The following is an 11,793-nucleotide window of genomic DNA, read 5'->3' as shown; positions in this document are numbered from 1 at the left end:
TTGATGAGGAAAGAATTAAGCTTTATCTACAAAATGCTAACCTACCTAAGATATCTGAAGAGACTGAAAAAATGTTAGAAAGTACTATAACAATGATGGAACTAATGGAAGCATTTAATAGGCAGAATAATGGAAAAGCACCAGGCCCAGATGGGCTCCCGGCAGAATTTTATAAAACATTACAAGAATCGTTGAGAACTCCACTGTTAGAAGTTATGAATGAAGCCATGTTAAATAAGAAAACACCCAAAACATGGTCAGAAGCTTATATCACACTTATATCACAAATTAAGAACTATAGACCTATTTCTTTACTGAATGCAGATTATAAAATTTTTGCTTCCATCTTGGCATAAAGGCTCAAAAGATACCTAAATAACTTTATTCATCCTGACCAGAATGGATTCCTGCCAAAGAGACAAATTAGGGATAATATGTGGGTAATTCTGGACACTTTGGAATATTACAAGGCGCATCCTGAAAAACAAATGGCTTTGATATTTTTAGATGCCCAAAAGGCATTTGATAATGTGAATTGGAGATTCATGTTTTTGTTGTTGGAACAGATGGGCTTTGCTAGAAAATTTATTCAAGCAATAGAAGCCATATACGATAAACAAACGGCAAGAGTAATGATAGAGGGAGATTTTACAGATTCTATTAATATAAGAAAAGGCACAAGACAAGGTTGCCCATTATCACCTTTGTTATTTGTATTGACTTTAGAAGTGCTGAATAGAAACATTAGAGAGGATCCAAATATAAAAGGAATGAAAATTAAGAAGGAGGAATTTAAATTGCAAGCCTTTGCGGATGATTTGGTTTTTATTTTGGAAGATCCTCTAGGAACAGCTTTAAAGCTACTGGAAAAGATAGAGATGTATGGTGAGATGGCGGGCTTGAAAATAAACAAAGATAAAACAAAGATCTTGACAAAGAATATGTTATTAAAACAAAGAGATGAACTGGCAGATTTATTGAAAATTCAAGTTACGAATAAGGTTAAATATTTGGGGATACATTTGATGTCAAGATGTACTACATTGAAAGAGAATAACTATATTAAACTTAAACAACAGATAGCATCTGATTTGAAGAAATGGGAAAATCTACAATTGTCATTGATAGATAGAATTTCAACAATCAAGATGAATATTTTACCCAGAATTTTATATTTGTTCCAAACCATACCAATCAGGCTTGGTAAAGATTACTTTGAAGAATTAAATAAAATTGTGTTAAAGTTTATATGGCAAGGTAAGAAAGCCAGAATAAAATTAAAACTTCTACAAGATGCTAGAATTAGAGGAGGTTTTGGCCTTCCGAATTGGGAGTTATACTACCAAGCTGCAAATTTAATGTGGGTTAAAGATTGGATAACATTAAGAAAGACTAGATTGTTGACATTAGAAGGGCATGATTTATTACTGGGATGGCATGCTTTTCTGTGGTATAAGGGAACTAAATCGCAGGGCTATTTTAGAAGGCATTATATAAGGGAGTCTTTATGGTTGAATTGGGAAAAAATTAAGAGAAAATGTTATTTGAAAATCCCAGTCTGGTTATCAACTATTGAAGCTTTTTCTTATCCTATAATATATGAGAAGGAACAAACAGTTAGATATGGGGAAATATTGGATGAAAAGAGTGAACTTAAAACAATGCAAAAACTAGAAGAACAAGGCATAAAGATGAATTGGTTTTCATATGCGCAAATACATTCAAGGTATCTTATAGATTCTAAAGTGGAGGGATTTTATGATAAATTGACTGATTTAGACAGGATCTTGACAGGTACTGATGAAAAAGTGATTAAAAAATTATACAGTTATTTGTTGGAAATGTTATTAGAGGAGGAACAAGTTAAAGAAACGATGATTGTTTGGGGGAAGAATTTTGGATATGGGATTGATTTGGAGAAATGGGAAAAATTGTGGTCTCAAAATTATAAAATGACAATGTCAACAGCTTATAAAGAAAACTTGTATAAGATGTTTTACAGGTGGCATTTCCCACCGACAAGAATTGCAAGAATGTTTAAGAACAAATCTGAAAAGTGCTGGAAATGTCATCAGATACCTGGCTCATACTACCATATGTGGTGGACTTGTGAGGACACTAGAAAATATTGGACTAAGATTCACATATGGTTGGAAAAAATGACAAAGACACATATAGACTTGAAACCAGAGATTTTTTTATTGGGAATCTTACCTGATATATATAATAAAAATTTGAAGTATTTGATTGTAAATATATTAACAGTGGCTAGGATTGTATTTGCTAAAAACTGGAAGAGTGAGAAAACTCCATCAGAGGAAGAAATTATTAAGAAAATATTAGATTGTGCTGAAATGAGTAAATTGACATTTGAAATCAGAGAACAAGAAGATAAACAATTTTATGAAGTTTGGGATCTTTTTTATCAATGGTTAGATAATAAAACATAATAATAGAATATTCAGATTTAGCATAAAAATTTTTTTTTCCTTTTTTTTCTTGGTATTATCTTTATAAAACATTATTAAGATAGATTTGGTATGATCTTATGATTTATTGCAAAATAAACTAAGTAAACTATAGTTATCTCGTTAAAATATGAATTAACAAAATTATAGATAAATGATATTTTAGTGATGATATTAGATTATACAATTATTGATAATATGAGCTATTATGTAATATAATTATATTAGTGACTAGGAAATGGATGCACAAAAAAAAGTGGTAAACCTATCGATGCACTGTTTGTAAATTTATGAAGAAGGATGATATTTTATGTTTTATGTGGTATGTCTATATTGTTTTGTTGTTAAAATAAAAAAATTTTTTATAAAAAAAATAAAATAAATAAAAAACAAGAAATATGAACAAACTGTCAAGCATCCAAATTTTGATTACATGATCACAAGGATGCTACAATGGTTGTAAGTGTGAAAAATTGTCACTTTTTTCAGTGCCAATGTAACTTTCAATCATCACTAAGTGAACTGCTATAAATTGAGGGCTATCTTTATACAATTTCTCCCTAGCGTGTCTTCTTTCCACTTTGTATTTTCTCAAATATTTTAAAGTTTCAGTCCTCAAAAAAATAAATCCAAGGTAGATCTTCCAAATCCATTCTGCCTACCTTTCCTTCTTTGTTCCTTAGTGGACATTCTGGATTTTGAAGTCCTGAGCTAAAAGGAAGAAAAAGAGAAAGAGAACACCTCCAGTGTCTTATGTTCAGAAGAAAAACAACCTGTGATCGTATTTTGTCTCAAGAGGTCAATGGTTGAGTGTGTTTTTGCATTTAAATGAATGCTGAATTTTGAAAAACAGGTTTGGCAGAGTCAGCAACCCCCCAATTTTGGCCATCTTACAGGTTGGGCAATATCTCCAGCAGCTTCTTGGTCACGTTGAAAGCATTGGTGGGCAGGATATGAGAAGAAAAAAAGCAGTTGTTTCTTTCACTGAACCAACCAAGGATATATTTCCCTGAAAACACAAGGCCCAGTCAATGCTCATTAAAACACAAGTATTAGTCATATTATCTTGGGGCATGTAAATCACACCCCCTTGTTATAACAGGTAACACCAGGCCCAGAGAACATCACAGAAAGAGAGAGATCCATCAAGGCTCACAAAGTCTCCACATTTGCACAGGTATTCATTTCTCATTTCTCTGCTTAGAACTTTGGGTGCTGTATCCTCTGCTTCATGAGCTAAAGAAGATGTAAGGGAGGAGATTTGGGATTTCCCCATTTCCCCAGATCTCTTTCTAGTCAGTTAGGGAACATGTTTGAGCTATTTCCTTCTAGTTTCTTCCAGGAACATAGAAGCATTACAGTGTTAATATATCAGTAATGAGGAAATACCTTTTGCCATCCGAATGGCTTGTTGTTGCTCCGGCTGCTTATGAGGTATGCTCAGTCTGGCTACTGGGCTGGGCTTAAGTAGCCTTCAGCTGTAAAAAGAAAAGAGAGAGGGGGAGAGGGAGGGAGGGAGAGAGAGAGAGAGAGGGAGAAAGAGAGAGTTCCAACACGCCAGAAACCATTTGCAAAAAAGCTTAGGCTGTGTGGGAAAAAAGGGAAAATCAGGCACAGGTTTGGTGCGCCATGGCAGGAGTTTTGGGAGTGCTGGGTGGTGAGAAGGATCACTGCTGAAACTGGGCTGGAGCAGATCTTGTTTCCTGACAGCAAGCAGTCTCACAGCCATGTGGTTGTTTGCCATTTCACAAAGTAGGGTGGCAGATTGGCCAAAGGGCAGAGATGTGGGGGTAGATAGGTAAACTGGGGGAGTTGGGGGCAATCCCTTACGTAAATGAAGTTCAAGACTGGGAGGGATCAAGCTTAGAATGGCTTGGATTGGGGTGGGTGGGTACTCACTTAATGACAATTAATTAATCACAATTCTCAGTTCATGATGGTAACCCAGACTGTCAGGATTGCGGTCATTAAGTGATACAGTCACATGACATCTTGCTTTATGACCATATGGCTTAACAGCAGAAATTCTGGTCCCAATTTTGGTCATAAGATGAAGACTACCTGTACCTTGCTTTTGTTTTCAGAGAATACATGAATTCATTATAGAATAAACACTTCCTTTCTGGGAAGGCAGTCATTCTCCAGGCAACTGGGACTGGCTGGTATTCCTAGTTTCACAAGGCATTATACTTTCTGCAAAAAAAATGCTAAATGTCAACTAGTGAGGATATGGCCTTCTACAGATATGTTTACCTGAGATTTCTGTTGGCAACATTGATCCAGGCACCTTGTTTCACAAACTTCTTAAAAAATCAACACAAAAAATTTAGTCTATTCTGGTTAGTTTGAAGAGTTTGATTGCAAGCTCTCTTTCTGCTTTCACTCTCTCTCTCTCCTTAATTCTGCAATTTCATTATTAAAAATTCCCAAAATAAAGATCCTATGTATTGAAAATAATTTACAAAACTAAGGGACTTTTTTTGGAGAAGGTAGTTAATTTCCATTACTGTTTCATTTATTATAGTTCTAGTTCTGATTGGGTTAATGAATTTATTGCAAACTATCTCTCTCTCTCTATCATTACCCCCATCTTTTTTTCAAATGAAGATGCTATGCATTAAAAATAATTAATAAAAAAGCACTTCTTTTTTTGTCCTTCATTGCTCTGGAGATGTTTCTAAAGCATGTCTATCTTCTAAATAACTTAGACAATGTAGAAATAAAAATTGTTTTTCTTATTCTTTACAAATGACAAATATACATGCACAGTCATCAATATTCTACTACCATTAAGTATAACCAACTAAAGTTTAATTTTGGGTCAGATTTTAAGCAACTACCTGTTTATATATTATTACAATTTTCTGCTTTCTCATCTAATTTTTGTAAGAAAGTAGTTTGAGACACTACATTTCCTTAGGAAGGGGGTATAAACTCAGCTCTAAACTCAATCTAGCTAATGCTGCCTTCTTGTACACTTTTAACTCCTGTTGCTTTTCAGGAAGAGGAGTATTAAAGGTATAAATGCCCAGGTAGTAAGTGATAGATCTCTGGTATTCTGATTGTAAATGATGGTTGGCATCTTTCTTGATGTTTAATTATTTTTTTGTTTTTAATTATCTTTTTATTGTTGTGTTGTATAAGCTGCCAAAAGTTGTAACAGATTGGAATGGCCTACAAATCAATTAACTAACTAACTGTTGTTGGCAAGGGAGGGTCAAGCAAAGAGAAGGAAGGAATGGCTAAAAAGAGAATTAATTTGAACATGACTAAAGTTTATCTTGGTCCAATCAACCACACTTAGTTAAAATGAAGTTAAGTCTCTTTTACAGTACAGCAAATTGTGGATTTTAACCATAAAATAGCATTTAGCTGCAACTAATGCATTCTTGTTCTGAATTTTTATTTTTTATTCAAATGGCACCCCATCTTTCAGTCCATATTGTAGAATAGTCAAAGCAGCTCATAGGAATGAAAATTACAAGTGATAAAACATTGAAAGAAAATCTCCAATACGGGTAGTCCTTGACTTACAACAGATCATTTAGTGACCATTCAAAGTTACAACTGCACTGAAAAAAGTAACTTATGACAATTTTCACAGTTAGGACTGTTGTAGCATCCCCACGATCACATGATCAAAATTCAGATGCTTGACAATTGACTCATGTTTATGACGGTGGCAAAGTCCTGGGGTCACGTAACCCTCTTTTGAGATCTTCTGATGAGCAATCTCAATGGGAAAGCCAGATTCACTTAACAGTTTGACTAATTTAATAACTACAGTGATTCCCTTAACAACTGCAGCAAGAAAGATCATAAAATGGGACAAAGTCACAACAAATATTTCACTTAGCAACAGAAATTTTGGGCTCAATTGTGATCATAAGTCAAGGACTACCTGTACAAGTAAGATCAGAATTATAATCAGAGTTAAAATCAGTCCTAAGAACAATTTAAAGTACAATGGAAGAGATAAGATTTTGCCACATGGTAGAAAGTTTCTTCACCAAGAATCTCACCAAGAAGGTTCTCTTCCACATGTTGTATTAGATGTATCCTTCTGTGGTAGATACACCTTTTAAGCTTACTGGAACACTGTAGTTTTAATCATTTATTTGCCCAAACATGGATTTTTTTGCTTGCATTATATGAGTGCAGAAATTTTCTTCTCAGAACCTAAACCCGGTGACGTGTATTGCTAGTGAACTAAGGCCACGTTTGTCCAGATTTTGGGATATCAGCCAGAAAATTTTCAGTCTGATGGGTGATGACATGCTAGTACCCTGTTTCTCCAACAATATGGCCTCCCCCAATAGGAAGTCCCAGCATGTTTTATAGCCATGAAATGAAATTAAGCCCCTCCCCCCAAATTAAGGCCTATATTAAAACATGCGAAATGGGGGGAATGGTGGGGGGGGCTTGCCGTTAGGAAGTAGTTTTGTTGTACATCCGGATATGGTGCTACCTGCTTTGACCCTGATACGAAGTGCCCCACCAACGCCGAGGTCAACATCCAAGCCGTCACCGCCCGCCCGAAGATGCAAGGGGGGGAATTAAGTCACCCCCCAAAAGACGGCCTAGCCATTTTTTCGGGGCTCAAAAAAAAATAAGACCCAGCCTTATTATATGAGAAACATGGTAGCAAGTCCAAATGATTCAAATTCCACAGGTTAAAACAAAAGGAGAACTCTTTTTTTAAAACAAACAAGCAAACTGGAACAGTCTTTGGCCAAAATGATTAATGAAATATCTCTGATGTGCAGAATTGACAATGGAGATGTCAGAAATGACTGTCTATTGGTAACTAGTTTGGTAAAGCTATTCTGAATTCTAGGTTTAAAGATTTCCTGTGGAATGTTTCATACTCTAAATCTGGGTCCCCAACATTTTACATGTGTACTTCTGTACCCATAGATACTTTAGATGTTGGAATTCAGATAATTAAATAACTAGAGAAATCTGCAAGGGATTGGTGCTGGAAAGTAATCTTGCCATTCTGAATTCTTATCGATGTCAGAAATGGAAATACACACTACACTAAATTTTTGGCATTGAAATGCTGCCATGAAAAGAACCATAGTATTTCTCCCAGTCCCAAATTTCTCTCAGATTCAGATATTCCTACCAGAAATCAGAAGGAGTCTGGGAATACCTTTTCCAACTAATACATCTTATGAAAACACATAAGCTTTCATGAACTCAGGTACATAAAGTAGCTAAACTGATGTATTTCTGTTCATTTCTGCATCTGATAAAGTGAACTGCTATGCCTTTTAATAAAATTGTTCATTAGGAAGGTACTATGTGGCTTTTCACTGCCTGCCTCCTGGCGACGACAGGGTCTGAACTCAGAGCCCTGGGCCTCTCATGGTAAATAAATAAACACACGGCACACAGTGTTTACTCAGGATGAAAGACCCTTTAATAATGGTGGGTACTCCTTTTATAGGCTACATGCATACGTCATAGCAGGACAAAGAAGCTTTCTACATAATTATGCTAATGCAAACCTATGCCATAGCTGGTATCTCATGGTCCTACTTCTTAGCTCCTCCCAGTTACTCTTATCTCCATAACTTTCGTTTCTCCCATATTACTCTCATTTCTCCGTTTCTCCAGCCAGTACTTTTCCACACAGCACCTTATCACATGGCTACATTCCATTGTCCATCCATCACTTTTACAAGGTTGAGCATTGCCACGTTTAGCGTAACAGTCAGTACCAGTACATTGCAACAGTACTAGTAAACTGATTCTTTATTACCATTGATTAATACAGTTCTCCCACAATATCTAGAGTGAGAGATATGTCTACAAAGGCCTTATCTCAAGCTGAGGATTTGTAGTTCTTCTATTTTTTCTTGTTTTGGTAAATCTTATTGTTAACCTAACATCAATGACTTCTCCAAAACTTCCCAATAGGAAAAAAAATGGCATTTTTTGTTGTCTTCTTATACTGTTTGTTCCTGTGATCCTTTTCCAGAGCAGTTGATTGCTGTGCTTCCTAATAATGCTCTAGAAGTAAGAAAGCAAGCCATCTTTATGGGTATCCAACCAAATACTGTAATAAACTGTGTGCAGACTGAGGAGGGCCAACTCCAGCTCCAGTTAATGGTGAATATTACACTTATGCCTCAATTGGGGAGGAGGACAGTTTCTTTTGGAAAATTATCCTTGTTGTTAGGTAATTTGTTTATGTATAGCACCACAGAGTAATCATACAGCAGGATACATAGAGCAGTCACCATGCTCAACTGTTCAACTGTAACAGGAAACTACTTAGAACAAAGGAGCAGTCTCTCTCTCTCTCTCTCTCTCTCTCTGTGTGTGTGTGTGTGTGTGTGTGTGTGTAATAGATCCAAACTTGTAAACACTGCCACCTACTGACTGAATACTACTTTAGTTGTTGCACAGAAACACATTCCAACAATGAATTCCAATACTTGTTTGTCCTTTTATGGTGTATGATTTGTACCATTTCTATTCTGTATTAATATTAAAATGTCTGAAATACTTTTCACCAATGGAAATATAGAGATGGTTGAATGGGAATTATCTTGCTGTGTCTGATCACTTCTTTTTACAAATTCAAGTGATATGGTTGGAAAGAGAGAGAGAGAGAGAGAGAGAGGTTTCTATAATCATTTTTTTGCAAAAGTAGCTTCAACAATATGTTGACTTACTATATGTGTATACAATTTATACATAAACAATTCTATAAACCATTTACTCCCATGTTCTGGTTACATTTGGCATAATTGCTTTATTGGTTTATCAGCTAAATGTTTGTGGTTTTTAAAAATCCACTTTTAATAATAAGACAGCCAGAAAGGAAACTTTGCTTAAAGAGGGCACATGGATGTAGAAAATGTGTCTTGTAAGGCGCTACAAATTATTTAAGAAGAGTTTTGCAGCTGTTGGAAGAAAAATCCATCTGGTTCAGTTCCAAGCTGAGACAAATACACTGGAAACATGGAGGCGCATTGGAAAGATAGTTTATTGATGGAGCAGAACAGTAGTGATATTCTACCGGTTGGGCCTGATTTGGGCCAACTGATAGTAAAAAACCAGCTACCACTTCAGCCAAACCAGTATTTCTTTTTTTTTTTTTTCACCTTCCAACGATCAGCTGTTCCGACAATCAGCTGTGCTGGGATCCACCTCACTGCCTTACTGCTTCGCCCAGGAAGCTTCCCTGAGACTGAGGAGGCAAAAAAGGTAGGGGTGGAATTCTAGCGGTTCTGTCCACTTCTGTAGAACTGGTTGCTCTGAAAAGAAGCAAACAGAGAGCATACATAGAACCAGTTCTATGTCTGCTGCTGTTTTGGCCCACCCGCCTGACTGGGCTCTTACCTGACCTTTATTTCCTGCATTTTCAACCGCAGCTACTTCATGCGACACAGCTGCAGTTGAAAAAGCAGGAAAAAATGCCTTTTCAACTGCTGCGCACCCACATGCAGCACTGCTCAGCTGTCCAGGCAGCTAGATGATGACAGTATACACACGCGTGCAGCAAAGTGTAAAATCACCGAATCGGTAGTTACGCCGGTGGGATCCCACCCCTGAAAAAGGGGCATGTGAGGGTGTGTGTGTGTGTGCTCTGTGTGGCTCCATCCTGCGCTCCATTTTTTTCCTCCTGGGATCAAAAACGGTCTCCCAGGAGGCTTCCCTGAGGCCCAGGAGACAAAATAAAAGGAGCAAGGAAGGGGGGTTTCTGCAAAAAAGCCATGCCCACCCAGTCACATGGCCATGCCCACCTAGCCACACCCACCTAGCCACTCCCACAGAACCAGTAGTAAAAATATTTGCATCCCACCCCTGAAGCAGAACCATATGTGATTTTGGGCAGCTGACAAAATGGAGTTGAGGGTGGGTGGGTTTTATATACCTTCTTTGGGCTTTATATTTGAGCTTTGTATTTGAGCTTCCTGTTCCTGTGCAAAAACATGTCCTTTAATATTCTATAGTCAAATTTCAATGGGGTCATGTAGAGCTTATGTAGGGGTCATAGCTGGCAAACAAATCCTAGGTGTTTGTCTGAGCTAATCTGGTCAACCTCTGGCTTTTTGTTTATCTGAGCTCCCAGGTTTGAAGTTTGGACTGCTCTGGGATGGTACAATGAAGGGGCTTGTGTTCTGAAAGGGTGTTGGGCAATTCCTATTGTGGCTTAATGGCTTTCATCCTGTGTTGGATCTTGGGTGAGGGGCTGCTTCTAATCCTACCATTCTGTCTTTGTTCAGACTTTGCTGCAGGGAGTTTCAAAACATCCGGTCTTTAATGGATTTCTGCCTGCAGTATTTGCTTTGCTTATGCATAGAGCTATCTAGATACTTGTCTTCTTCTTTCAATAAGCTCCTTATCTCTTAAGTGTTGGCATCTGCTGTGGGCTATTAAAAAAAACTTGAGAGACATTTCCTGCTTCTAAAAACAGGTTTCTCCATTTCTCCTTTAGGGAAATATAATATTCTGTCTTTTTAAATATTTCCAAAATATTTCATACTTTGGAGGGTGGGGGGACTTCCCACACAACCATGATTTATTTCTAATGACACTTTCTAATGAAGCTTTTCTGTTTTTAGAGTGGAGACATTATGTATCTATACAAGCAAAATGAGAAGTTTTTGAACTTCAGTTTTTACAGCAAGACTGATGGCAGCGGAGATACTTGCTCTTTTAAATCTGCACAGTTCCCTGGATGGTTCCTAAGTATTTATTCTGAAGCACACAAACCTATTGGTTTGAGTCCAAAAGGAGGACCTGAAAACATCCTGTTTCATTTTCAAAGAATACTGAGTCAGAAGTTTTATTTTCAAAGAGAGATGGAGAAGATTGTTTTGCTGTATTTTATATGTCATGAAAATATTTTTTGGCTTTTTGATTTCTTTCTTTTAATAAATTGTGCTTGTGTTAAAGAAGCAGAAGGTGGGATTGGAAGTAGAGAAAGATAACAGTTTGCCTGATCTAGAAAACCTGTTGTACTTTGTTGGAAAAAATATCCAGGTCCAATTCCAAGCCAGGAGAAAGGCACTGGGGACTGATTTGAAAGATATTTATTGATGAAGCAGGGTATTTGCTTATGAATAGAGCTAGCTATTTCTTTATCTCTTAAGTGCTGACATCTGCCATGGGCTATTAAGGAAGGTGGGGGCTGCTTTCCAAGAGCATGTTTCTCCATTTCTCATCCAGGGAAATATAATATTCTGCCTTTCTAATATTTCTCAAAATATTTCATTTTTATAGGAGAGGGGTGGGTGCTAACTTTCTACAACTTGGTGATCTTTTGAAGAAAGTACCATAAGGGCTTAACTGAAAATCCTCAGGC

General features: G+C 36.8%; 1 protein-coding gene across 1 annotated transcript; it reads left to right on the top strand.

Annotated features, from left to right (window-relative positions):
• The first annotated feature begins 4,097 nt into the window (after positions 1 to 4,097).
• LOC113447710 (interleukin-1 family member 10-like) lies at positions 4,098 to 11,544 on the top strand. The gene is made up of 3 exons (XM_087938757.1): positions 4,098 to 4,125; positions 8,455 to 8,624; positions 11,051 to 11,544. Exons 1-3 carry the CDS (start codon positions 4,098 to 4,100, stop codon positions 11,417 to 11,419), a joined length of 567 nt encoding a protein of 188 aa, XP_087794883.1. The 3' UTR covers positions 11,420 to 11,544.
• The last annotated feature ends 249 nt before the right edge of the window (positions 11,545 to 11,793 follow it).

This window comes from Pseudonaja textilis, chromosome 9 (genome assembly GCF_049901715.1).
Source record: "Pseudonaja textilis isolate UNSWEBS1 chromosome 9, rPseTex1.2, whole genome shotgun sequence".
In the NCBI taxonomy this organism is placed as follows: Eukaryota; Metazoa; Chordata; class Lepidosauria; order Squamata; family Elapidae; genus Pseudonaja; species Pseudonaja textilis.
This window is presented reverse-complemented; position numbering and strand designations above follow the sequence as displayed.